Source organism: Musa acuminata, chromosome BXJ1-9 (genome assembly GCF_036884655.1).
Source record: "Musa acuminata AAA Group cultivar baxijiao chromosome BXJ1-9, Cavendish_Baxijiao_AAA, whole genome shotgun sequence".
NCBI lineage: Eukaryota > Viridiplantae > Streptophyta > Magnoliopsida > Zingiberales > Musaceae > Musa > Musa acuminata.
This window is the reverse complement of record NC_088335.1, coordinates 7753546-7781019: the sequence shown is the minus strand read 5'-3', so window position 1 is coordinate 7781019 and position 27474 is coordinate 7753546. Positions and strand designations below refer to the sequence as shown.

General features: G+C 39.3%; 4 protein-coding genes and 1 long non-coding RNA gene across 8 annotated transcripts; 1 reads left to right on the top strand and 4 right to left on the bottom strand.

Moving 5' to 3' along the window:
- Positions 1 to 450: 450 nt before the first annotated feature.
- LOC103997657 (uncharacterized) lies at positions 451 to 795 on the bottom strand. Its single transcript, XM_009418950.3, has one exon. It carries the CDS (start codon positions 793 to 795, stop codon positions 451 to 453), a length of 345 nt encoding a protein of 114 aa, XP_009417225.1.
- Positions 796 to 3552: 2757 nt separating this feature from the next.
- Positions 3553 to 6396, top strand: LOC135592921 (probable nucleoredoxin 2). Its single transcript, XM_065082653.1, has 3 exons — positions 3553 to 3721; positions 4813 to 5292; positions 5366 to 6396. The coding sequence occupies exons 1-3, from the start codon at positions 3620 to 3622 to the stop codon at positions 5975 to 5977; spliced, it is 1194 nt and encodes a 397-aa protein (XP_064938725.1). The 5' UTR covers positions 3553 to 3619; the 3' UTR covers positions 5978 to 6396.
- An 873-nt stretch (positions 6397 to 7269) lies between these two features.
- LOC103997655 (transcription factor CPC) lies at positions 7270 to 8316 on the bottom strand. Of its 2 annotated transcripts, none has more exons than XM_009418945.3 (3): positions 7866 to 8316; positions 7685 to 7781; positions 7270 to 7588 (listed from the first exon to the last, which is right to left on the bottom strand). In XM_009418945.3, exons 1-3 carry the CDS (start codon positions 7912 to 7914, stop codon positions 7498 to 7500), a joined length of 237 nt encoding a protein of 78 aa, XP_009417220.2. In that variant the 5' UTR covers positions 7915 to 8316; the 3' UTR covers positions 7270 to 7497. The 2 variants fall into 2 exon arrangements, with proteins under 2 accessions (XP_009417220.2, XP_009417221.2); XM_009418946.3 differs by having other exon boundaries at positions 7685 to 7769.
- Positions 8317 to 13088: 4772 nt separating this feature from the next.
- Positions 13089 to 16846, bottom strand: LOC108953786 (uncharacterized). 3 transcript variants are annotated; one of them, XR_010479296.1, is made up of 3 exons: positions 16451 to 16846; positions 15498 to 15548; positions 13089 to 13939 (listed from the first exon to the last, which is right to left on the bottom strand). It is a non-coding gene; the product is annotated as an uncharacterized LOC108953786 (long non-coding RNA). The 3 variants fall into 3 exon arrangements; XR_010479297.1 differs by having other exon boundaries at positions 13089 to 13385; positions 15476 to 15548; positions 16451 to 16844; XR_010479295.1 differs by having other exon boundaries at positions 13089 to 13385; positions 16451 to 16842.
- A 1342-nt stretch (positions 16847 to 18188) lies between these two features.
- On the bottom strand, positions 18189 to 26659 carry LOC135592918 (uncharacterized). Its single transcript, XM_065082649.1, has 9 exons — positions 26083 to 26659; positions 25887 to 25932; positions 25721 to 25802; positions 25572 to 25617; positions 25382 to 25480; positions 21390 to 21458; positions 20969 to 21299; positions 19804 to 19952; positions 18189 to 19727 (listed from the first exon to the last, which is right to left on the bottom strand). The coding sequence occupies exons 1-9, from the start codon at positions 26578 to 26580 to the stop codon at positions 18309 to 18311; spliced, it is 2739 nt and encodes a 912-aa protein (XP_064938721.1). The 5' UTR covers positions 26581 to 26659; the 3' UTR covers positions 18189 to 18308.
- Between the last annotated feature and the right edge of the window lie 815 nt (positions 26660 to 27474).

Sequence of the window (27474 nt, the reverse complement as noted above, 5' to 3'; positions counted from 1 at the left end):
GTTTTTCCCAAGAAAGAGCTCCATTTTCTCAACAGTAAGGTGGCAAACCGGAGCGCAGTAGATTAGTCTTAAACAACCAAAGAATTGGCTTAAGCCACCACCTCTTCCAGGTGGTAAAGTTCCACCAAACCATTCGTTTCTCTCTTGCATGGTGGCATCCTGCTATTTAATCCATCTCTAGTTTGATACTTCACATATACTCACCTAAATAATAGATGTAATAAATAATACTCATATATTCACCTAAAATGTAAACATCAAAACTCTTCAATAATCCTCTAAAACATCTTTTGTATGTCCTCCCTCGTAATTTATTTTACATCATCTAATCTACGATCTGTATATGACACATTAAATCGGAGAAAGAGGGAGACAAGTATGCACCCTATCTTGAACAAGACACACTCTTGTAAGACAAGCATGCGTCGTCATCATCTTCAGATCAACAACTTACTCGGGTACCTCAGGTATGGTCTGTAGACTCGGCCTCCAGTGCGTCTCTTGATCATGGTGTTCCCAGGTCTCGCCCATGCTGATGAGATCGGCAAGGAGTTGTTGAAGCGGCCGTTCTTTGCCTCTTGTTCCTCGTAGCAGCTCCTCCAGTTGCTTCTTGCTGATCCTGATCTTGATCTCGGTCGAGCCGGCGCCTCCCTCCTCCCTCTCCGGTTCCAAGAAAAGCTTGGCTTCATCCTGCTGCGTTCCGCGACGCCCGGAGCTCTTTTGCCCCATGGCTCCCCAGAAATCATCCTCATCGACGCCACCGACCCGCTTCTGCAAGCCGACGCAGTTCCCCATCTCTCTTCTCTTCCTGGCAATCCGGGTCGAAAGCAGCTTCTTTTCGCTCAGAACGTCGATGTTTGAAGAGGTAGCAGCACGCGGAAGGAGTCTCTATTTATAGAGGGGCGGAATAAAGAAAGTTAAATACTTCGATAACATGAGATCACATGTGCGGAAATTAAAGGAGGAGAGGGTCAAATCTGATCCAGAGAATGGAACGCCACCGTTGGATCGAGTCCCACGTGGCGACGATGACGAAAGCCAGTTCAGCAACGTGCCTGCTTCGGCCACGGCTGGCGTCGGCGCTGTCGCATTGTTGGCTGTCGGGGCCCGCCGACACCGACACGGTGTGAACCGACCCGTTGCGCCGATCGTCCGTGGGAAAGGCCAACCGTCAGGGCAGCTCCAATCCGGCCGTCGAGTGCTTCGCTGTTGAAGCTCGTCGGTAAATATCTTATTTATTAAGTAAATAAATAATTCGTTATTCATTTTTATTGACGAATTTAAGGCGATGGAGTTGACTTTTGGGGCATGACTCAGATGCTCTTGGTTGTGAATTAAAGATGAGCGGATGTGCAGTTTGCCGACATCAACTACTAAATGGCTTCGAATTAGACGTTTCAATCGAACCAAGAAACGTCAAGGAATACCGTAGTTTTGATGAGAACAGTTTTGTCAAACTGGAATAGAATTTAATTCAAGAGAACAAATAAATGTGAAGATTTAAGATGATATGATGCGACACAGCTTGTGTTAATTAGGTAAACAAGATGTTTATTACTGATGGGATCTTATTAGCCTTTAGAGTACAAGTCCAACTTATCTCGGTTCCTGCTTAGGTCTGCAGTGCATGCATTAGGATTATAACTGTTGTCAAAAAAGCCATACGATTGATTATTCATTACAGCCATGAAAAATGATCTATCCATCTACTGAGTGTTGCCAATCATTGATGATTTCTTGTAGACTGGTGGCTGATTTCAACAACAATGGCAGAACTTGTTCCAGCTCTCTGTCTCGTCCGAACACTTGAGTTTCAGCCAAAATGGAACTTGTACTTCGATTCACCGAGGCTTTCCTCTGTTTCGATCGACTCTTATCTTCTTCATATGACGGACCAAAGACTTTCTCTGCTACAGTCGCGTACCTATCTGTTCTTCCCTGGATTTCCCGTATTTTAGACACATCATCGTCATTGTCTTCTCTACCGAAAAAGCTTATTGTAACAGCATCAAATGATGAAGCTCTTCTCTTTCTCTTTGGAGGGAGATTAGAAGAAGATGGTGATTGATAACTTGCCTCGTCTCCTTGCTTCTCCATCTGCTGCTTCTGCAGAACTCGGTAGTGGAACTCGTCCAGTAAACCCTCAGCGTCACAAGCCGCCTCTTCGAGCTGTATCACCAATACTTTAGCATACTGTTTCATCTTTGATCCACGGATTCTCGGCTTTGCTGGTGACGGACTGAATTTTGAGAAGTCTTTAGCTTGATGAGATTATCTTGAAGTCCGTCCTTCACCCCAAATTGGACTGTGAAGTCAGCCAGCTTCTGGACCAAGCTCCCGATAAAGTTGTCAGCGAGACATCCCGGGGCTGATAGGATCAACGACATTTTAGCGAAGAGCTGATGCTTCTTCCTCCAAACACAGAACAGAGAGACCTCAAGAAGAGAGAGCCTTTTGCTCCGAAGAAGGGCTTTTACCGCTGCAAATTCCGGCAGGTAGCTGAAACCATTTGGAAGCTGGACACAAAACCCACATGCAATACCTCTGACACTGCAATGATTCAGTCATATATCTCGCTTATTTACCCCGTACACCGCTATCAAATACCTACTCGGAATTTGCAGTTCAATGTCCGGTGACGGTCATGCAATTGGGCTTCGACTGGGTCACACGTTGAGTGAACAGTTCATAGGGAGACCCAACAACATATGCAGCCCAGACCACGATCTTATGCCTTCATCAAAGCGGTTCTGCCACATTCATAGAGCAGCAACAACAGATCGCATACTTCTTGCTCCTCGGGCAATCCTGTCGGCCTCTTGGATAAGATTCGCAACATGTTATGTACTAAGATCTAGTTCTTGCTCCTTCCCTCAATCGGTGAATGAGTTGTAGGATAAGCTAGCGTTGGCTTTCACACTAGCTTCAAATAGATAAGGCAATCATGTACTTTACGCACAGTGTTGATATCATCCTCTGTCCAATTTTCGTGGAACTCATCTACATGATTGATTGATGCCCAATAAAACGCCCACCTGTGCAATACCAAAAGGACCAAAGCATCAAAGAAAGCCAGTTCTGCTCTCTCTCTCTCTCTCTCTGGCCCTTTTGCGGAAAGGCAAAGTTGATTTGGCCCGGGACTACTTGAAAGCAGACATGCACCTACCGTGGTGCAAGGTGTCCACTGGCCACCACCTAAAGCTCCCTCCTCGCGTGAGCTGTGCCCGAAAGAAGTCCATGGCCGATCGCGCTGGTCCCGCTCGACGTCTCCCACGTGTGCCTCGTGCAGTGGAAGCAGGTGCCAGGTCGGGCGTCGCGTCCAGAAGCTTTTCCGTGACGAGAAGCAATGGCTGGTGGAGAATAATGCTGTGGGTCGACAACAACGACGGCAGAATAATGTCGCAGGCCCCGAGAGTCGCCTCTCCAGAACTCGCTATCGGTGCAGTTACGTGGCATGCTCTCCATCCGAACCAAACATCGATAACGTAAAAGGCCGGGCGGGCTAAATCAGCATATTTTGGGTGGTAATTTGTGCTTCTGCTCACCGGGCGTGAGCGTATATCATGGTCGCAGTGATAAAACAAGGCATGAGGTGAGAGAAGAAGAAGGGAGAAGGGAGATGGAAGCTCCAACAGTAACAGGGGTGGCCTCTGCGACAGGGGACGGTGGCCTCTCCGCTCTCTTATCCACAGAGTTCCTCATCTGTCCATCCGGGAATAAGGTGCGACTCATTGCTCATCTGATGCTGTCTATAGCCTTTTTTACTGTTATTCTTCAAAGCATCTGCTGCTTGGGTTTGCTTATACCTGCCAGGGTGTAGCTGGGAGTTCATTTAACTTGATTCTCTTGCTCTTTGTTAGGGATAGCTTTCCTGTAGTTTCTATCAAGCAAAGAAATTCTACAAAAGCCATATACTGTTTTTTCTCTTGTTGAGGACTTGAAGTTGTTGTTGTGAGGTTCTCGAAGAGCATCAAACATATAAAAAATGCAGTAAATCTTCATTTCTGCATCTGAATGTGCAGTATCTCAGAGTTCAAAACTTGATCTAGTCCAAATAGGGTCTCACCTGGCACCTTAGTTGACATCTTAATCCTTTATCTCTTGTCAGTGTGAGTTATTGGATGGTTGATTGTAATTAGGCTTCCTGATTTTAAGAAGTTTGAAAATTGCTTTGTTAGAACTTTTTTGTTTCTTCCTGCTTCCCAATCCAAGCTTAAAAGGATATATCCTTTTTCATTGTTGTATCCCTGTTTGTTTCTCTAATTCAGTTGTTTTGATTTGCTTAAGAAGGAAAAAAAAGAGAATGAAAGAAAGAAAGAAAGAAAAGTGTCTCTTCTGAAATACAAGAATTTGAAACCTAGAACCATTATGTCAGGTGTTCCTTTTGAATTAGCATCAGGATCAACAATTCTTTATGATGCTCTTCTTGCTACTGTTTGTTTCTCAGACATTCTGCCCTCTTTATCTTGAAATTTAGTCAGCTCACTTTGTCTTCTTTAGGAATTCAGTGTACCTAGAGATGATCTAGAAGCATCTAGAAACCACACCTTAGTCGGGAGGCTCTTTTAAGTTTTATCGTAAAACAACATAGAAAATAATAATAATAAATCTGCGTCAACTGTGTTTGAGATAAAATCGCTATGTGAATTGATTTACTTCTCCACACAGGCACACATACATGCTCATGGAAAAAAAAGAAATGTCATGTTCCGGATTCATGAATCTGAAACCTCTTGCAATTGTCACTTAATCAAGAGCGTATCTCATATTATTTTGTATGACACAATATGTGAGATTAATGCGGACTTACAGGTTAATCCTAAAGACATAGAAGGAAAGACCATTGGTTTGTACTTCGCTGCAAATTGGTTCCAAAAATGTGTTTCATTCACCCCAGTTTTGGTCAGTGTTTACCACAAGCTAATGGAGCAGGAATTACCATTTGAAATTGTGTTTGTGTCGTCTGATGAGAACCAGTCCTCCTTTGAGCAGTTTTATAGCTCCATGCCATGGCCTGCAGTACCCTTCAGTGATATAAACTCCAAGAGAAGTCTGTCTCATAAATTCCAAATTGAAGGCATTCCAGCACTAATTATCCTCAAACCAGGTGGTGGCTTAATTCAGACAGAAGGAGTGGAGATCTTGTACCGCTACGGACTTCAGGCTTTCCCTTTTACATCCGAAAGGATCGCAGAATTGGAGGCCGAAGAAAAGAGAAAATATGCATCTCAAACCTTAGAGAAGCTCCTAGCGATCAGTGGTAAAGACCACATGATCAAACGCAATGACCAGGTAAGAGCATTGCACCTTAGATTTGAGTTGCAAGCGCTTATTAGATTGGCCCTCATGGCAATAGAAGTTGCAGGTAACTTTTTCGAGTTTGGTGGGAAAAACAGTAGGCCTGTTCTTCGCAGCTCAATGGTGCCCTCCATGTCTGAAATTTACCTCAAGGCTGATGTCCATATACAATCACCTCCAGGAAAGACGCGAAGAGTTTGAAGTTGTGTTTGTTTCTATGGACAGAGATGAGGCAGGATTCTTGCAATACTTCTCTGGCATGCCATGGCTCGCATTGCCCTACGGCGAAGAGTCTTCAAAAGCACTAGCTCGGTATTTCGATATCCAAGAGATTCCTATGCTTGTTATAATAGGCCCTGACGGGAAAACAGTCACAAAGGGAGGAAGGAACCTAATAAACCTGCATATGGAAATGGCATATCCATTCACTGAAGCTCACATTAGGTTGCTCCAAGAAAAAATGGATGAAGAAGCTCAGCGATACCCAACTTCTTTCAAACATGACGGTCACCGTCACGTACTTAATTTGGTTTCAGAGAAATCAGGAGGTGGCCCTTACATATGCTGTGCATGTGATGAGCAGGGCTTGGGTTGGGCATACCAATGCCTCGCATGTGGCTATGAGATACATCTTAAATGCGGCCGTGAGGTTAAGGAAGACACAGGAGACAGATGCTGATGGCTCTTCTTGTTCTCTGGGTGCAAGTAGGCAGTAGATGAACTTTGATAAGTAGGTGCTGATCATGTCTTTCTACTAGCGGAAAGCTTGGTTGTATAAAATATCAAAGTTAGACAAGTTCTGAAGATTAATTGGGCAAAGGAGATGGATGGCATGGTAGGGAATCAGAATCATAGGTCCTTTGAACCTAGTAATACCCTTAAGCATGAACAGTACTATCATTTTTGTCTCTTAGTATGTGTGTCTGGTGTTTCCTATGCTGGTTTTGTTTTGTTAGTGCCATGATCTGTCCCTACTCACCATACTGTACCTGAGAATGTGCATGGTGTGAACCAGATCTAGTTTTTGCTTCCTATTCTGCAAAACCAAACTGGAATTTGTTCTCTTTCAATAGCGATAATTTTTTTTATGTTGGAATCTGATAGAGGTGAAGGATTCAGGATCTCTCTTTGACATGGGCTTTGTTTATTTGGATGGAAAGAAGCAACATATCTTTCAAGAACCATTCTCCTCTATTCTTGGGTGTGTAAACTGTTTGTGTGATGAATGCTTGTTGATGCTAGCAGAATGCATCAATAATTAGTGATTTTTGATGAGAGAATGACAACAGCACATATGCTTACATTTCTTCTTCAGAAAATGACCTGCTGCCTTTTTCTTTCTTTTTCTGACATCAAGTTGGATTCATCATTGTAATTTGTTTCCAGTCAAGTAGTCACTTGTAAGTGGGATCAAGAACAAGTTAGAGGAAGTCAATAAGAAGCCAAATTATTGTGCATTGATCTGACAATTTCGATTGAAAGTGACTTTGATGCTTTCCTTGAATTTGATTTAACAACAAGAGTATTTATTATGCTGTGACTCTGAAAAGCAATCATAAGGCATCCACATCTATTTAATTTGTTAGCACAGCAGCAATAGATGGCACTTAATTTTTCTAACACTCCCACTATAGAAAAATAACACTCAAATTGATAAACATAGCTGAAAATAAAACAAATGACTCTCAAGGCATAGCAGCTGAGTCCCAATCAAAATACCCAAAAAGCACAATAAGTACATCATACCTTAACATAGAAAAAAGTATGTTTATGAGTTTAATTAAATCATCTAAAAGTGGATGAATAACTTATGTGGATTCTGCATGAAAGCTGAAACTACTAATCAAAATGAAACATAGCAACAAATAACTAAGAAGGAAAAATAGAATAAGCTACTAACCTATTTAAAGACCATGGAGGATGATCATTCTATCCAGTTCATATAAATCCCACAAGTTTTTGTCAGCACAGTGAGGTTGAAGATTTATATCATGACAAGAGTAACATGAAAATTGTTGTAGACAAGAACTTATGTGGACATATGGATTTCCCACCCAAAATAAACATCACTTTTAAGAACAGGGAAACTGTTGCCACACCCCTTCATCATGGAAATACTACCCCCCATAGGACAAACCAAACTAAACATCACCAAAATTTTGCTTGCCATGTACACAGTGCAGAATAAATACCCATCATTCAGTCACTTGTTGTCGAGTATCTTGAGGTCCAGTACTTCTCAATTTCTTTAGCTGTTCTTCCAGGGATTCTTCCAGCAATCAGTGACCACCTGTTTTTCAGCATCACAAGAAACATCAAAGACAAAAAAAAAAGAAGCACAGATTGGTTCCAGCTGCAATCTCAAACGATGGCAAACCCAACCAACCTCTGTCCAACCAAATTATACATCCTGGCAATGAGTTTCTCCTCATCCTCTGAGAAATCCATCTTGGAAATTTGGCAGTTTCCTCCTGAAACAACCCCTAAGGTAGGCAAAAGGAGAAGAAGAAGAAGAAGAAGAAGAAGAAGAAAAAAGATGTCGGCCATGCCAAAGAGCAGATATGTACCTTTAGAATCCATAGAAACATCCTCAGATGATCGATCCAAATCTGCCATACTGCAATAAATACAGAAGAATCCAAGATTGAGCACCCACCCTTTTCTCTACTGCCTCCTCCCAAGAGATGTGGTGGTTTCTGTCGGAGATTAATGAGGTGAGTAGGCTCATAAGTAGGCCTATATAGAAAGGTGGGGGAGAAGAATGGACGGTAGGAATAGGAGAGAAAGACTGGTAGTTGCTCTTAAAATCAAGAGTTGAGGGTTGAGAGGTTGGTGGAGAACTCGAGGGGTTAGATGGATTGGAAGGACATGAAAGATGCCTATAATGGAAAAAAGGCATGGATGTCGGATAGATTTTCCTGGAATGGAAACGTGGCTGACCCACTGATACTACCCAAAGAAGAAGGTCTGCTTGATTGCCAATGGTTATTAACCTGATGATTGATACGTCGAAAGCAGGTAAGTGGTGGTCACCGCCGAGCTAAAGAATAATGGCTTATTCTATGTGCTACCAATACTAATTATTGGAGATAGAGGTGGTATTATTTGTGGATACAGTTATAGGTTTACAAGAGAGATTAATAATTGGATTGTTTTAAGTATCAAAAAGAGATATATTCATATTATACTCAAATTATCAAAAAAAAATATCTAGTCAAATATCTTCTCCTTTGTTGTTGTTGTCTCTAATACTACTAAAAGTTTAAATATTTTTAATATTTATATTTTATAATTAAACAGAGTTTTTATTATGGATATTAATGAAATTAAATTTATAAGGATAGATATTTTAATTTTTTTTTTAAGAATAAATATTTATAAATATAGTATTAATCGTTCTGAGGTGTCGCTCGTTTCTCTTCCCCTCGTCTTCTCTCTCGTGATGTCTAATTTTAAATCTCTCTTTTTATTCTCCTCGAGATATTTTTTATTAAGAAAGTTTATATTTTGGGAGTTTTTTTTTTTACTCCTTTTTCTTGTTCTTATTGTACTTCTTGATCGGTAAGATTATTATATTTGGGTTGAAATAAACTTGTCAATAATCAATTAGTTGAAATATTGGAGTTCTGGCTTGTTTACTTTGTTGTGGACCCAATTATGAAGGAGAACACATCTTTGACACTGATGTGCTTGCATAGGCAATGATGAGAGACACTTTTGTTCTGACATCTCTTCAATTTTTGTGATGCTTGCATTTTTCTAGTTTGGAGTATGGAAGATTGTGAAATTTTTATTAGTGGTCCACAGTGTGTCTCCTAGCAACACAATATGATCTCTAAGAACAAATGGAGAGATAGAATGTTCTATTCTTGGACTTACATCTGTCAACATTTTGGTAAATGTTTTGAGCACAATTCACACATACAGTTCTATAGATGAAATGTGTGATACCAATTAACTCATATACCAAGAAAATTATATTATATTTTTTTAAAAAAAATCTATTATATAAAACTATATATATATATATATATAATCTCATAAATAATCATCGAGACACGAAAGGTATCATCTCATCTCTCGGATGCTTTCTCAATAGCGACTCCAAGTGTTTTGTTAACTCAAAATCATAATCATATTATTTTAAAATAATATATATATGATAATATATCGAATTTGTTTTGGATGAACATAAATGTCCAGTAAAAAAATAGAGATCAAAGAAAAAGATAACAATAATATGCTAATCAAATATCATAATGAATTAAATGTGCAATGATATATGATAGAATGTAAAATCATTGAAGTACTTAGGGATATATGAATATATGTAATATGCTTTAATATAATATTATTCATAAATACAGTCGATAATATATATATATATATATATATATATATATATATATATATATATATATATATATATATATATATATATATATATATATATATATATATATATATATATATATATATATATGTTCAGAAAACAGTCTGTCTACTATTTGCAGCAATATCTAATTCATCCTTTACTGAAGGATGTATTCATGAAATCAACATAACAAGTGAAGTGACCGAATCTTCAAGGAGACATTGACTTAGAAATGGAAGAAGATTATAGCATGTCATAGAGTAAGACGAGAATTCAAAATCATAAAGAGAAGAAGGAAGAGACTAAGGATTCCTACCGGCAAAGGTGATGCTCACCATCAGCCCCTCTCTCTCTCTCTCTCTCTCTCTCATCATCAGCATCGTCTTCGTCATTGGCCTTTCTCCCTTGAGTGGTTAGGAGAAGAGGGAGGGTCATGATATATTTAGAGGACGAGTATCTTATCTCTCTTCGAGGAATTCTAACCCGAATCTATTTAGGAATCCTAGTTAGATTAGTTTAGCTAGATTTGTAATCCTAATTCATTTAGAATTTATACTAAATCTTCATCTCCACTTTGTCTACATTAAATTAGGAAAATCCGGGACATCAATCGAATTTGGGATGATTCTGTCATGGGGATGCCATGAATTCCTTGTTACGAGCTGGTACAGACAATGAAACCACCTCTGAGAATTGGCCATACCATGCAATAGATGTCGGTCCAAACAGAGGCTGCTGGTTCGTACTCCACAGTCCATCTAAAGTGAGTTGGAATTCCTATTAAAGGCCAAACATTATTGAACGCCAAAATGAACCCACCTTTCATTCTTCCATTTGCAATTGAGGCTTCTTTTGCTCAAAGGAGTAAAAAACCAGATGTAGTATGTCTACCTCTCTCTCTCTCTAACTTTCATTTTTCCTGTGGCAGCCTGTTTTGGTAAACCAAAATTTCTGAAATCCTGTACCAACTGAGATGCCAATTCTTGCCAGTATATACCTTCTTCTTCTGGTTGCTGTAACCTCTGAAATAGCTGCTTGTCATATGCATTAGAGAGCATCAGTGACATCTTTATGAAATATTTCATACATATCATAGGGTATGACATATATTTATGAAATGTCACGTACATTATACTAGTCTAACGCAAGGTTAGACTTCTCGTATGCATTACATGGTTTGCAATGGTATCATTATAAACATGACTGGGTGTTTTGCTATTTTGGACGCCATGCCATCCAGTATCCAAGCTGTATGTATGGTCTTACGTTATGGGCCAGCCATCGAGCGATATGGCATGTGATTCACATCGATCATTCGATTCAGTGCGACCTCTTCATGGGTACCAACGTAATGATCGAGTTGTTTGACCACATCTGCTATTCGTTTTATTTGGGTAGCGAGCGAGTAGCAGAACATTAGGATGCTACTTACTGTTCATACTGATTCCTGATGTTGATGGTATTGTAGAATCATGATGTGGTGGATTCTCCTCTCCGAGCGAATAGCTAATTCATGAACTCGTATGCGAGGACGAGAGAATCTCTCATCTTAGTTTTTTTGCACGTAAACCATCGGTTTCATTTGCATATTATTTGCTTCAGCTTACTGGATGTTGAGACGATCAAAGAGAGACTTGTGTAGATTCAATATGACACTCAGAAGAGGTCTTTGGGATGGATGGAAGTGAAGGAGCTGATAATTTCCAGATCGGAAGACAAAACACAGTGTCATCGCTTCCTCGGTCTCGGTTTCTAAGGACAGTCAAGACTCCATTCTCATTCATCCGTGCCAGCTTGAACTTGCGAAATACGTTAGGATCTAATGTGTATCAGAATTTCCAACCATGACACGTGATGCTTACTTAGGTTACATAAAATGATCATAGAGCTGATTCTGTGAGAATTCAGAAGACAGAAACAAAAGAAGAGCAAGAAAACACAATACAATTGTTACCGAGGAACATATTAATGTATTGTATCATTTTGTCTGATGCATTAATCCTCTCAATAAGGAACAGGAAACGAGGTAGCTGATGCAAATGTCACACTAAGCAGACAACCGATGATGGTAGACTCCACTGGGAGAGAGAAGAAGATGGGCAACAGCGCCCACTGCCATTAACGTGACAGAAATACCTTCCAAAAGAGCTGAGTCAGCCCTAGAGGAGATAACACCCATCGTGATCCCATTAAATGCTTCTCCAGTGCGAGACAGAGGTCAATTGAACCCGGACTCTTCACCCATCGATCGGTCCAAAGCTTCAGGTGCTTGTTACTTTTACTTGCTGGTGATTTCCTATTACTCATTTATGTTTCCTGTTACATTTAAACCTTACCATGGGAGCTTCGACAGCTTTCATCAATGATCATTCTGCTCGAGTAGCGATAAAATGTCAGTCAGTAAAACAGGTTCAGTGACAAGTCTAAATCTTCAGTCGAGAGAGAAAATGCTTGTGTACTGAAAATTGCCTTATAGATTTCAAGAAAAGATAGAGAGATAGATAATAGGATATGCTGATAATAATCCTACGTGAAATTTTATGAAAACTAATCTTTTTTTTTTCTTAAAAGGTTAGTAATGAAAACAAGATTCAAAAAAATAAATATATCGAATGCGATTTCGAATCCTTAACATTTTTTTTATCTGAAAGCATAAGCATACTTTTATTTATCCGAAAGCATTTTCTTCTGCTCGGACTCAAATGAGAGAATCTTCATCTTAATGCGACAAGAATTTTGACAATGGGACATCGATTATGATGAGATCTTTTGCTGCAACTGAATTGATGATGATCCTTAGAGTGGAAAAAAATAGCTGAATAGAAACAAGAACATCAGCAGCAAAGGCTGAGGTTGAGCCCCACCGGCTTCGGTGGCGATGGGCAAGAATTGAATGCTCTGGGACTCGGAAGCATATGGTGTTGTTGGTCACACACAGAGAGAGAGAGAGAGAGAGGAGATGATGGTCCCTGAAGAAGTTAATGCACCCCAACAAACACAGGTAAGTCTGACCTAGAAATCATTATGGATGTCTGTCCATTTACATCCCACCAGCCACAGATTTACCTGCTCAAATGTCCTCCATTTTTTTTGTCACTGCACTCAGATTCTCTGGTAGCTCATTGTCTTTTCACTCCTCGGTTCATCTCTGTCTTGATGATCCCTACTTGTGTCTTCTGACTTCCACGCTCTTTGTTTCAGTGATTCATTCTTTCACTTTGAAGGATAAACAAGAAAAGCTTAACCCATACTTATCATCAGGTTGTCTTGAGCTTTCGCATTACAAGCACAGCTGTGAATAACAGCAACATTTATTGACATCCACATTGGAACAATGCCAAGAACGACTATAACAATCTAATTAGTCCTAAGTCAAAATGAAAATTATAAAAGTATGCAGGGTTAAATCGGTCTATCAATAGAAACATAGTTTTTATGCATTTCAGATCACATTTAAATTTTAATACAAGAGATATAGTTACTTCCACTCTTTACAGAATCTAATAGTTGTATACATGTCTTACACTGCCATTTGACAAAGCAGAGACACATGACAGATGCCTACTGGGAAATTTTAATGATTGCGACCGACGTATACATGGATTATCTTGAAAGTGATTCATGTTGATGTGGTCCTCTCAGATTCATTTTCTCCCTCTTTTCTCCTGCTTCTGCCTCTACGTATCCATCCACAGTCATGTAAGAGAGGAACCTATCACAATAGAGAGTAATAAGAAAGCTACTATAAAAGAAGAGCACTACTAATTTGATGAAAAGGAGACCTTATGTTGTTCCTCTCTTCTCCACAAACCTCGCTTCTTCTATCCTTTGAACAATACAACTTAGCATTATTATAGTAGATGCTGATCACGGCATGGCCAGGGAAGAACATTGGTGTCATGATCTGTTTGGTACACAGCTCGAAGAAGAATATAGGATGGGATCTGAAGGGGGAGGTATTGGCGTGCCTCAATCTGAAGACATGGCTGGATATGCTCATACAGCCATGTAGTTGGATTGAGCCGCGTCAATATCTCTCCTCTACGAGCACTCACATCAAAGGTACACTTTTCTTCTTCTCAAAAAAATCTTTTTTTCTGCCTCAGCTTTGTAGATCTTTCTTCTTTCTGGATTCATTTTTTAGCATGTTCTTTGCTCTTTTTGACTGTGGGGTAACAGAAATATTCGGGTTCCTTTCTTGAGAAAAGAGAAAGAATTATCTTGAGTAAAATACTCCACAAATTCTCAAACAAAGTCCAAGAACCTCTGCAAGATAGAATTCGAACAGTGAAGTTGGCATCTTTAGCTTCATGACAAAGAAGCATGTCTTTAGAGCCTCATGCATGTGGGACAGGAGGAAATTTTTTTTATGTTGCTACGATGATCCCATCACAGCTTTAGGGAAATCATAATATACAAAAAGGAACATCTCCTAGATTAGCAATGAAACATGAAGAAATTACTAGGACATGATGAGCTATAAGACGGAAACAAGACAGTTCTACCAATTTCTGCCAGCAATACTGAGATCAAAATATGATTAGCTATCATTTCAACAAAAGGCCTATCAGTTTCATCTCAAAATGACTATAGGAAGCTTCTTGACAAAATTAATTAAGAAGAAATGAGGACATTGGGCAGAAACTATGCAGCATTGGAAATTTACTGTACTTAGCCAGTTCATGCAACTAAAATTTGAAGCATGAAATGAGCATCGATGCATACTAAAATTTTGTATCATATTGGTTATTTCCTTTTCTTATCTTATTTGTTTCTGAAATATTAATGGTCAGGTCAACCGTGTAATATTTCCAGGAAAGAATGCTAAAGAAGGAATACTTTCCTTGGTTTGTTTTCTTTTATTTCAGTATACCCACATACTTTTCTCATTTGTTGAATTTTTCAACAAAACTCGAATACCATGTTAAAAGAAAATTTTATTTTGTTCTTGGTTATTGGCTAACAATTGAAAGTCATAACTGAGATAAGTGCACTAATCTTACTTAATTTATGAAAGACATCTGAATAGCTTGACACACATTGATAAATTTAAATTATTGTTGTAGCTTTTTATAAATTTTGATCAATGTAAACGATTTGTATGGTCAAACACGTTGGTATCTTCCTATTGTATACGTAGGCGAAAGCCAGGAAACGACAATTGTTTTATACTAATGAAATACTTAGAATTTATCATAATCATGCTGTTTGTTAGTTTCTTTAATAAATTCTCACAAGTCTTGGATTCTGTAAATCAGGTCATTTATTTGCTCATTATCAATCGTAATCAGTTTATATGTTCAGATGGAAGCCATCTTTTCACTTCATGGTTGTGCTGCAGCATGATTAAAATATCTTATAAATTGCAGCAACTTCATAGGACAATGTTCAATGGCTTCCTAAGGCTGCCAGTGGAAGTAATTTGCATGGCATGGCATGGCCTCCTTAGAACCTATTGTTCAATAATCCGATTGGTTAATGACTGCAAATAGCTATTATTAGCTCAAGATGAAACAGATTAAAGATAAAATGATGACATAGAAATACTATTCAGTTCATTAGCTTGCTCACTTCATTTCAAGATAAGGTAAACGGGCAAATGCATTGTGAGCTAGCAAAGTGCAGGTTCAAGAATTATACACAGTGAAACTAAAAGGCATTAGACACATATGATAAGTGTTTCACTAAGTTTATAACTCAGTGGCGAGAAAGCGGTTAAAAGCCAATTGCACCTCATCCACATATGAAAAGTTAATTGTCTTCAAGATGATATAAACTAGAACATCGAAAGCAACTTCAAACCTTTGACATGTAATAGACTCACAATGTGCAATGCTCGAAAGGCATCAACCTCACCGAATGCATCTGAGGAACCCTACGCACAACACAAAAGAAAAAGATAAAAACATAATGATGATTGCGCAAAGTTTCAACAGTGGCTAACACAAAATCAGCAGTTAATTAACCAAAAGTTATACCTGATGCATCTTTATTATGTGACATGAGTAAGGTATTCTTTAAGATCACGAGGCGTATTTATTATGGATACAATGATGAGATTTCAACAGTACAACGAACAAAGAAATGAAGTTTGATATATGAAGTAGCAGCACTAGTGTGACAGACGCACGCCACAGATACACACACATGTAGACCTCAGCTGTTATAATCACAAATAGGATTTGCATAAATCAATGGTTTAGAGATACAAACACAAAAGGTTGCTATGCCATTTTGAGAGGAAAACATCAACTAGTATGCAAGCATTCTTCCATCAACTAGAGTGTCTTTACCTCTTACATTAAGTGAAAGATGAAATGTTTCTACATTTTACCTGCCTATTGTGCAACTAATGCAAAGCTTTCAAGAAATAGGATGTGAGAAACTGGAATTTACTGACAAGCTGGCGATTGCGTTTATATCACTCTTCCCCGAACCCAGACAAAAGCGTTAACAGATGATACATAAGACAAGTGATCAAGAAATTAATGTAACAGTAAAAAACCATCAAATTTCTACATTTATGAACACATTTTAGACTTCAATTGCCTAATAAAAATCACTCCTTTACCTATCAAGAAACCATGCAGATTCACATTTACATCAGCATAAGGAAATAAGGTCACAAAACGTTTCCTGCGTATCATCCAGACAATTAAAGACATGAAGCACCTCGATACATGCCACGATCAATAATAGCAAATCAGCGACGTCTATGCCAGAGAAACAAGAAGAAGAAGAAGAAGAAGAAGAAGAAGAACTAAATAGATAGAGCACCTTAAATCCCGTTCCGCCTCGGCAGGAGTCGGAGGAAACGAGCACGTCTCCTCGTTGCCCGCGGCAACGACAAGTTCTCATCCTTCACCACCTTTACGGACAACCCAAAAGACTCCAATCTCCCGCCTTGCGTCCTCCAAATCCATCCCTTGCTTCCAAATTCCAACCGACGAACGAAGGAGAGGAGGAGATTTTTTGGGAAACCGGGCATGCACGAAAAGAATGCGTCTTTGGTAGGCAAAATGGGACCTATTGATGCGTGCGGAAGGTTTGAATGCTTTATGTATGTCTTGACGGCTGGCTTTGGTGGACAGTCGCCGTTGCGCTGCCATCAACCTAAAGACCGGCGGCATTTAATAGCAAATCTTAGGGTTAGTCGACGGGGACTCTGTAGCAAATCTTAGCTGTACCTTTGTCCTTGTTTACTATGTATTTGTGGCTTACATCAACAGGGATTCGTCAACGCCGGCCGAGTAGAAGAATTGGATCGATGATGTAATTAGGAACTCAGAAAATTTGGTGCAAATCTTTGACGGAGGAGTTATCATGAGATCAACGGAGTAGCAGTACGTTATTCAAATCAACAGTGACTTCAGAAATTTAATTTAGTAGGATGATTTGAGAGTGTGCTACCGTTTTCAAAAGAGCTTTTAAATAATATGCGAAAAATCATGAAACCTAATGTTAATAATAATTTTAGAATGTTGAATACAGGATTTGATCTAATTTGAGAATTTTTTTATCCTCAATATTTAGTTGAATTATGAATTGAAAAATAAATCCCTCACCTGGAAATCATCTCCATGATTTTAATCAAATCATTCGAATTCGATTTCGTCGTCGTCTATACGATAACCCAATATCTCAATCAATCAAAAAAGTTTAACTTGTCCTCTGCCTCAACTATCTCACCAATAAACTAAAACAGATTAGTATTTCACATTCTAGACAATTGATGATGTATTCAATCAACTAACTAGCTTTACAACACAAAAAAAAAGCAAGGATAAGCTAGAATATATATATATATATATATATATGTATATATATATATATATGTATATATATATATGTATATATATATATATGTATATATATATATATATATATGTATATATATATATATGCATATACATACATGTATGTATATACATAGATATATATACATATATATATATATATATACATACATACATATATATATACATACATATATATATATACATGTATATATATATAAATGTATATATATATAGAAAGATTCAGGGAATATAGAAAATTCAAAAACCATTATAGTTATGAAAAAATTGAGCACAAAAAACATAATTTGACATCTTCCAATGTACAAAAGATTCCAGCAGAAGCTACAACTATCAAACACTGCTGGAAGAAAAGCCAGATCGAGGTGTGAAATTGCGCAGTTCAATTCCAACTCACGCCAAGAAGATATCTTGAGTGATGGTGCCATCATGAAAGTTAAAGCTGACGACAGTATCACCAACCAGGAGCCATCAGCCAAAAGAGCGGCCGTGAAGATTCCTAGTTCCTTCAACCACATCAGACATCCTCGGTGGTAAAATGTCATCTGCCAGTCTGGCCTTGAGAATTATCTCACTTTCTGCTGACATGCCTCTATATCATTGATTCAAGCAAAAGATCAGTTGCATTTAGTAGTTTCCCTTGGGATCTGCATTCTCTTGGGGAATCTACTAAACTTCCTTTCACGAACTTCATTCAGTTTAGAGAAACACCACATCCATAATATAAACATCTTTTTGAACATGTCAATTCACAAGGGTTGGTTGCATGACATCAAAAAACTTCCTGCACAGAATTTTACAGGAACAAACATGAAATGTCAGAGCTGCAAAGCTAAGTCTGGCTGCTGAGAGTCCTTAAGAATCCCTGAAGAGTGCCGAACAGGAGATCCAGGGGGCTGGAAACTAATGTTCAAGTCTGGAGGGCAAGCATTCCTAGTATGCTTGTTTTCTGTTTGTGGAAGCAGACCTTGCCGTGGAGCCTGGCCTTGAAATCTGGGCATATCAGTTGCGATTAGTTGTGGGAAGATAACCAGTCCTCTGTTATGAACCTGTGGTTCTAAACCAACCACCTGAATGGGTTGCCTAAGAGCTTGAGGCATGGAGGTTGTCCTGGAATTATCAGAATTCCCGGGGGATAAGGTTGGTGTCGTCCAGGAAGAACCAATAAAATAAGTAGAAGCGGATCCATTTGGATTGTCACAAACATTCACAGGCTCAACTGATAATTTAGATTGCAAGGAATTCCCGACAGACATCCATGATCGAGCTGCAGCCGCATCTGCAGTAATTGAACTTTCTGTACTGGTTGGTGGAACAGTTGATGGCAGAAGTTTAGAAGAATCAACAGAACTGTTTGTGATGTTTGACTGGTTAAACATCTTGATTGGCAAACCCATTAATCTTGAAGGATCACTGAGGCCATGCTCATGACTACCAAATATCCGGCGGTCGTTACCTACAATTCCTTTTTGAGACTTGGAGACAAATCCCATAGTATTATTAAGACTATTAGTGCTATAATTCTCCAGGACTTTCCCATGACTAAATTGATCAACATTAACTCTTCCATCAGTTGTACTGCATAGCACCATTGCCTCTGTTTGTTTTAAAGGTTCATGCTGCATAGGTTTTCTGCCTAACGAAATGTTCCCAGGAGATTTAAAACTGGCAACACCTGTATTAATTTCAGGCCTTTGTAAAGCTTGACTTACCAATCTGCTATTTGAGCAAGATTTAAAACTGGCAACACCTTGTTCCTTCTGCTGCCGTAACATAACAGCATTTCCCCTTTGTTGGGTTTCAGACGTAACACTAGACGACTGTTGCTTCACTTGTGTAATGCCACAGAGATTATTTCCCTCCTTCATAGGATCAGAACTTCTACTACTGTAACTTCTAGTGCCTACCTGACTCTGGATTCCAAAATTTACTTCCTTTGAATGATCATTATCGCTGGCATTTCTCCCCGCTGCAGTCCCTTTGTCCCTCGATGGCATGTTGGTTTGCAAGGATGTATTGGTATCCAGCTGGCACTGTTCTAGCTGGTTATCTTTTTCAAGAAAAAGAATCGTAGTGGGAAGTGGTTCATATTCCCCAACCCATCCAGAGCCAAACTTCACACCAGAAGGCAAAGCACTTTCAATTCTCTGTGAAGCAATTCTCCAGGCAATGGGCCCAAGATCACCAGCAAAACGAGCCAGGCTCCTTGCATATGAGTATTCTGCATCAAGTCCAACCTGATTCAAGAAATACAAAATCAGACGGGCATGGAAACATGAAAGATATCTATAAAGTGTAACTTTTATAACATACCGGAACCAGCTGCCTTTGCTTGCCCTCAAGAACATCATAAACAGTGCCAGATTCTGTTGCAGGCTGTTGGTCATAGACATTATAAGTGGCACGCCGATTTTCATCCACATCAAGCGACTTCATCCCAAGCTTAGATGGAGACCCTTTTACTGGAAGAGAACAAATCAGATAGGTATTAGATAAAACCAACAGATAACATTAAAAAACAAAAGAAGTTGATGATATAAATTCCCACTTAAATTTTAGTCAGATATCACTTTGCCCATCAGATGCTCAATCTAAACACTTCACCCACCTTTGGTTATTTACATTGCATAGACAATCTTCTGTCACCAACTAAATTACATAACATTAAGTTATTGACAATGTCATGAGAAATTCATGGAATCATTGATGTGCAGGCACATTTATGCCAATGCAACTCCAATTAGGTGCGTCTCTGGTGATTCTGTACTGTCATGATAAAGCTGTGAATACACGACTCCTAAACTACATGCCAATAAGCAGCAAATAAAGGCCACAAGCTTTGGTGTATACACTGTAGAGACATGACACTATGCTGTATCTATATAGCCATAACATGATGTCGATCTGGCATCAATTAGGCTGATGCAGAACCTATGTCACTATGTGGGCTAACATTTACATCACTATATTAAAATTTCATCTCTTTTATATTGGATTCTAAATCTAGGACTATCTTGACCCTTTGTTTACAGTGTAAAGGGCATTTTGCCTAATAATCTAACAGTTTAGCGTGAGGTGGGAAAGGAACTGTAGCTATCGAATGGAATAAATCTTAGGTGGGATTTGTGACAAAGAGTATATCACAGGTCAGTGAAGTAAAATCAGACTACATCACATGAGAAACACTATATTTACCCAACAAAATAAATTGATCAAATGGATTAAATCGATGTCACCATAGAAGCTACTGAAAATTATCATCTTCTGGTGAACTTGACTCTTGAACATAATCAGATGCTGCAGCAATATTGCTATTGCAAACGATCAGGTTGGCCAGCTGGTTCTTGAACTTTAAATGTTTAAAGCTAAAAACTGGATCATTTTAGATAAAGCTTCAGGACATATTCTTCGAGCATCATAACCTATTTTAAAGAATCAAACCATGAAACACACAGTTGAAAGCTTTTGATGACCATACCTCTAAGGTCATCCACCTTCTCTGATTTACTCTCACCTAGAGAACAACTGCCATCAGCAAGACCATTGGAAGCACTAGCAGGCTCCGCGCCACTAGCTTCTGCTGTGCTCAAACCGGTACAGGGATCCCCACCAGAAGGATGAGTGGTAGCAGAAGAGATATCCGATACGAATGATTCTTGAACAACTTTTGGCAGGCACTTTTGAAGAGGTTTTTTCTCAGTGGAATCAGGTCTGATCTTCTCTTCACATTTAGAAACAGTCTCAATGCGTTTTCCCTCAGTTCTTAGCTTTTGAAATTCTTTTCTTCCAATATCTTGCATGGTCCGTGCCTTTGAGTAGGACAAGGACTTTTAGCAACGAATATAAAGAAGATAATCAATCTTTCTTCGTTTGAACAATAAAATATGAGCTTCTAGTACCTGTCTGAAGTAAATTGTGTCTGGTGCATTGTACTGCATGGCATTAGTGCAAATCAAGAAGACGTCATCCTGCATTCGATACCTATTCTCATAAGGGAACAATACAAGGAAACAAAGTGCACACGGATCACTTTTTTGACAGTTCAAAAAACTAAAGTTTTCAGTTATAATGTCAGAATGCATGAAAAAATGGTCGGTCAGTAAGATATACCACAACAGGTATCTAGCACTTCGATTGTCAATTGGCATAGTTGCAAAAGTAATGATAAGGGAGGAATCCAGCAATATAAGACAAGAAAAAAAAGAGGAAGTAAAAGGTGTGAGGTAAATAGGAGGGAATGGAAAGAGAGAGGGTGGGAGTTGGCTCTAGCAATCTTGCCAGGTAGGGTCATCATCTTAGACTACATTGGAAAAACATAAAATACAATTTTCTAGCTTCTTCAGCAATACTTCTTTTGTGATGCTTATTTTGCAATGCTTGCAAATATGTGATTCTTCACAATGCAGGACATGAGCCCTCCTTTTTGTGAGTACAAACAGAGACTATTGTACAGTCAGTTTGCAGTTTTATGTAAACTTGAAAATGCATGACACACAATAGTAAGGATGGATATAAGAATACATTTCTGATATCAGGTGTTCCCAAGAAGAGATGTCTTTAGACCAATTATTTAGCCCCTGATCTTTACCATTACTAAGGTTCACTATGAGAATATGAATTAGGTTTATGTCGTTGCAAAGAAGTGCTAGTGCAATTTAGCAGTTCTTTCACAGACACTGCCAATTAACTTATTTAATCTGACCCAAAAGACGTAATGACAGAAAATGGAGCCATATTCCATTCAACTCACTTCATCAACCCTCAGCCATATGCCTGAGGTTAGTTGTGGCTAGCTGGAATCCACCCCCTTCTTACGTCCTTATTTGGAGAAGTCACTACTTTGAGAAAAATGAGTCTTATAATCTGTTAATATTTGATTTCTTCTGCTTCATTTCTCTTGAACAATTGAATGTTACATGTTTATTTGTCCTTGTTGCATTTGATAGTTTCTGCAAATTATGCATTTTCCATAACTTGGCGTTCTTTATTCCGTTTTGTTCTGACCTGATCGCGTGAATTAAAAATGGCATTTTTTTTCAAATTAATTCCCATAGAAAATATAGGTTACTTAGCCAATTGGAAAACTCAGCAGAGTTCAAATATCTAGTCAAGTTCTTATTTAAGTGTATCACGGAAAATTTCAGTTGAGGTGCAGGCAGTTTATATAACTGGTTTCTCTGATGGAAAGCATGACAAATCCGATAGGAAATTTGAAGGCATCGATGCCATTGAATGGCCCTAATATGGAAGGCCCAAACCCAGGAGGTGATGACAGCAGCCAGAATGCTGCACTCCACAAGGAGGCCAAAACAGGTATGTCGATGGCAGTAATCATGTAACATCAATAACACCAGCACCCCATACCTTCTCTCCTGTTCTAACTGCAACCTTCAGAAGAACCACTAGAAGATAACAATTCTCCTGCTTTATCAGAACTTGAGACCCAAACTAAAAGAAACCAGAAGTTGGTTTGATTCAGTTCTGGTGTTTTCTTATATATTGGTTTAGTCTTGGGTTTTAGCAAATGAAAAACCAAAACGTTCAGTCCAATTAAAAAATTAGAAGATGAACAAGCCCAGTTGAAGACAAATACCCATAAGGATATGATTGTTTGGAACTCACCCATATTACATTCAGTGATTTAAAAAACGCCCGAGGCACTAGACACTCGCTCGAGCTTAACGAGACGCTAAAATATAAAAATATATAAATTAATTAATAAATATAATTATTTAAATAAAAATATGATATTAAATTAAAAAAATCTTATTGAATCACAATATCACATTAACAAAAAATCTCAAAATTCAAAACAATAACAATAATTTCAAATAAATAAAAATTAACAGTATTAAAATCAAAATAATATATTATTAATCTAATAAATAAAAAAATTATTGTTACTAGTATACAATTAACAATATACTATCGAGTCGATATGAGTAGAGGGAGTAAGAGTAATAGTAGCAGCAATGGCAGCGGGAGCGGGAGCGGGAGCGACGATAGTGGCAAGCAGCGACGGTAGCGATAGTGGTAGTGGCAGCTATAGCGGTAGCAGCGAGCAGCGGTATAAGAGTAAGACTGAGGCTGCTGACTGAGAGAAGCAGTAACAATAGTAGGAGCGGGAGCGGGAGAGGCGATAGTGACAACGGCAACAGCGACGGCGAGCAACGACAGCAACGACAAGCAGTGACTGTGGCAGCGGTAGTGGAGAGCAATGATAATGAAGACATGTAATGATAGCGGAGAGAGGCAGCGGCAGTAGAGAGGAAATGTCAGCGATAGAATCGCGAGCAGGGTTAGGGTTGGGGAAGTCGCGAGAGGGATGTTGGGAGGCTGATATCGATGCTTTAGTTGGTTCAATCGAACCAACTGAAGCACCGGAGACCAAACCAAACGTAAAACACTGGTTCGATCGCCTGGTTTAACCCAGGCGCTCGCCCGAAGCACCTGGCGCCTGGGCTCGGGCGAGCGCCTCTTTGAAGCGAGGCGCTCGGGCCTTGCCTCGCCTTACCCAAGAGCTTAGGCAAACGCCCGAACGCCTATTGAAATCGCTGATTGCACTTAGCTCTAAGCAAGCAATGTTAAATGAAACTTTTCAAGTAATAAGTTATTGAACTAGAAACAATGCAGCTCAATACCCAAAACCAGAGCACAAAAAAAACAGAAAGTGACCTAATTTCTCGTATTCAAGCATATATGGCAATCAAAATCCAGAAAGAAGGCATCGATCAAGAAACTAAATATGAGTGGTAGCAAAGGCAGCGGCTATTGCATAATCAAGGGCATAGTAAAAGTGGAGGTTAAGAATAAGAAAAGAAAGGAAAGTGTAGCAAGAAGGGCAAGATAAGAAATAAAGGGCAAGATAAGAAATAAGCCATATGCAGCTACCTTGAGCAAAGTGCACAATGTGGACACCATATGGTGCTCGGATACATGCTAGAGTGTTTTGTAGTATGTAATGATACCATTTTTAACCTGCAACTCCACCTGGTGTCCAGCACTTGCTAAGCACCGTTATTGGTGTCTCATTTATTGCTCTTTTGTAAATCTTTCCATTTTATCTCATTCTGGATTTAATTCTCAGGCAAATAATGAAGAATCCTATTGTGAAAAATAGTAAGCTTCCCTCCAATGTCATTTCATGGATGTTATGCTAACTCAACCAGCAGAGGGGACCATACATCCATTATGCATGTTTATGTGCCAAACAGGGAATGTGAAATCATAAATGAGTTACAAAAATTATCGATAGAATTATGATTAAACAAGTTTGTAAGGAAGTAGCCCTGGTAAATTTTCACGATTTACATGCATAAGAAGCAAACTAGTATAAGCTAAGGACTTTTTTGCTTGTAAGGAAGCGACCCACGATAGGTATGGGTCCTAAGAAATTGACTACTTCAGTTTTTTACAGATGAAAATGTTGCTAACTGTGAATATGTAAGTTTTAAGAAAGGAACTGACTGCTTTTAATTTCCAGAAGGGAGCACCAGAGTTGACTTCTGCAAAATGTAGGCACACCCACACACCATACACTTTTGATAACCAAACAGACCCTTGATAAATATGTATGTATAATATAACTAGTGTCAGCTGAAGAAAAGGTTTGAAATACTTAGAGCACTTTGTAATGACCCTATTAAGCAACTAAGAAGAAGAAATTAGCACAAAATTGGAAAAGATAACAAACTAATTTCGAATGGGCTAGGTTAATTACTACTAGCAATTTTGTTGTCTATCATTTTATTACTAGAGTTTGTGAGTCCTCTAGAAAATTAAAGTAGTTTCTTCAGCAATTCATAAAGAACTTTTCTGCTTAAACAAACATTAAAAATGAGAAAAATCAAAAATATTTTTTGCAATGGTAGTAACCATAGTAGAAATATACCTCTAATTGTTCAAAAGAACGATAGGCATTGGTTGCCAGCTTCGTCTTAACAGTCCCAAAATCCATTGGATGCTCAATTACATCATAGTAATCAGGAAGCTGAAACAAGATAGGCAATATAGTAAGGTTCAAGAAAGCCCCATGACTTCACTATAGTGCTATGTTTTCCGTATATCAAGTATAAATGAACCTCTTCAGGATCCACCGGCTCCGCAAACACTCCGTAGATGTCCTTCCTGACACACCAAAATGGATGAACTCATTGTTAACACAACACATGTTTCAGCAATTACAACAGGAAACAAGACTGTTATTCATATAGAAACTGAAGCAAATTACTTCTGAATCTTATGAAGAACGGCCTCCAGTAGTTTCTTCTCAGGCAGAGGCGTTTCCACAGCATGTGAACCAGCTGAGACACCTGAAAAAGAAAAGCTTACACCATCTACTCCGAGGATAATACTTTCTTCGAAACTTAGCAATGAAGGACCATGTGGATTCTAACCTGAAACAGATCCCTTCAATCTCTGAAGATGATTTTTCTTCTCCGTCTGCAAGGATAAAGAGCGTCGGATAAAGAAATCTACGAAGTGGTAACAGGTCCAGTTTCTCATAAATAAGCGTCAAATAATTGGAAGGAAATCGAAGTAGATGGGAAAATGCAGCGGTTCGTGGGGAACAACTTGAACAATACATTATACCTCTCGATGACCAGATCCACCAGAACGAAAGCCATCGTCGCATCCCTCGAAGCGCCGCTTCTTCAGCGGCTTGATTGGTTCCTCCTCCACCTTCTCATCCCCTTCGGCGTCGTCATCATCGTCGTCCACATATGAAGAGGACGAAGCCGACGAAGAAGAGGACGACGCGCGACCCACCGGCGCAGGCCTCCGGGGCTTCTCCTCCTCCTCCTCCCCTATGGCAGCGATTGGGCCTGGAGGAGGCAACCTGAGGATGACCTTTAGCTTCTTCCTCTTGCCCCTTCCCTCTTGTTCCTCCACCTCCTCCTCCTCGTCTTCATCCAGGTAGTCGTCGAAGTCGGCGAAGCCGTCGAGGAGGGGGCGGCGCCGCCGCTGACGAAGAGTCCTGCGGGGAGCCGAGGCCAGCCGCGGAGACGAAGGAGGAGACTGGAGGAGACGGCCGCCCTCCTGCTTCTTCCGCGGCCGGCCCCTCTTCTTCGGCGCCGCCGCCGCCATCATCGCTCGCTTTTTTTTCTTGGTTTTTTTTCCTTTTTTTTTTCCGGTTGTTTCCCCTCTTTCCTTTTCTAAGACTACCGCTGGTGTACTCACCGACCGATATCTTCTTCTACGCGGCCATTATTTTCCCAACAGTTACCCTCTTTGTCTCTTGAGACGGAGCTCCCAAGTGGGAGCCACCTTGAGTCGTAGTTGAAAGACAGGTAGCTGAGGCGTGTAGGTCCGAGTCTGTAATCATACTTGCAATTATGAGTGTAACTCATGCTGACATTGTCGTCATGTTTTTACCTCCCGTTGATTTCTTTTAGAAAATTACACTATTCGATGGGTAGATGTTTTTTTTCTCTCCTTAGAGAGAATTTTGAAGTATAGAGAGAGAGAGAGACAGACAGAGAGAGAGGTAAACGATGCAATTAATGGTGTTGCCATAAGGAATAGATATGGAGTCGGGCTGCTGCCTCCTGCTGTTGGTGAGCTTAGCGAGGAGAACTGACTTTGGAATTCGTCTTGAATGAGGTGATTTTAACATAATAAAAATGTGGTCCCTACTTGAAATAGAAAACATTATTTTGCTTGCAACAATTCAGATTTCATAGGACATACGTATACATTTCTGGCACTTGATTCTACACATTATTCAACATAAACTCCAAAATGATTCAGTGTGTTCGCTTAATTCTACTTGAAATCAGTGTGTTTACTTATACATGATGAACGTAACGTCACACCTTACAAGTCTATGCAAAGTTATATGTTTCATGTAAGTTGGCAAACTAACTGCTCGTATTTGAAGGTGTTGTTGTCAAATAAGCAAGCTCGGACGACCAGAGGATAACATCAATAACAGTAGAAGAAGTGCAATAAAAAAATGAGCCGGAGAAGAAGGTGTCAATGTTC

Coding starts and splice junctions, on each gene's coding strand:
- LOC103997657 (XM_009418950.3), bottom strand. CDS start 795: ATGGGGAACTGCGTCGGCTTGCAGAAGCGGGTCGGTGGCGTCGATGAG.
- LOC135592921 (XM_065082653.1), top strand. CDS start 3,620: ATGGAAGCTCCAACAGTAACAGGGGTGGCCTCTGCGACAGGGGACGGT. Junction 3,722..4,812: donor TCTGTCCATCCGGGAATAAG/GTGCGACTCATT, acceptor GCGGACTTACAG/GTTAATCCTAAAGACATAGA. Junction 5,293..5,365: donor TGATCAAACGCAATGACCAG/GTAAGAGCATTG, acceptor TAGAAGTTGCAG/GTAACTTTTTCGAGTTTGGT.
- LOC103997655 (XM_009418945.3), bottom strand. CDS start 7,914: ATGGCAGATTTGGATCGATCATCTGAGGATGTTTCTATGGATTCTAAA. Junction 7,782..7,865: donor TGTTTCTATGGATTCTAAAG/GTACATATCTGC, acceptor TGCCTACCTTAG/GGGTTGTTTCAGGAGGAAAC. Junction 7,589..7,684: donor TATAATTTGGTTGGACAGAG/GTTGGTTGGGTT, acceptor GCTGAAAAACAG/GTGGTCACTGATTGCTGGAA.
- LOC135592918 (XM_065082649.1), bottom strand. CDS start 26,580: ATGATGGCGGCGGCGGCGCCGAAGAAGAGGGGCCGGCCGCGGAAGAAG. Junction 25,618..25,720: donor GTTCTTCATAAGATTCAGAA/GTAATTTGCTTC, acceptor TTGGTGTGTCAG/GAAGGACATCTACGGAGTGT. Junction 19,728..19,803: donor AGCAAAGGCAGCTGGTTCCG/GTATGTTATAAA, acceptor TTCTTGAATCAG/GTTGGACTTGATGCAGAATA.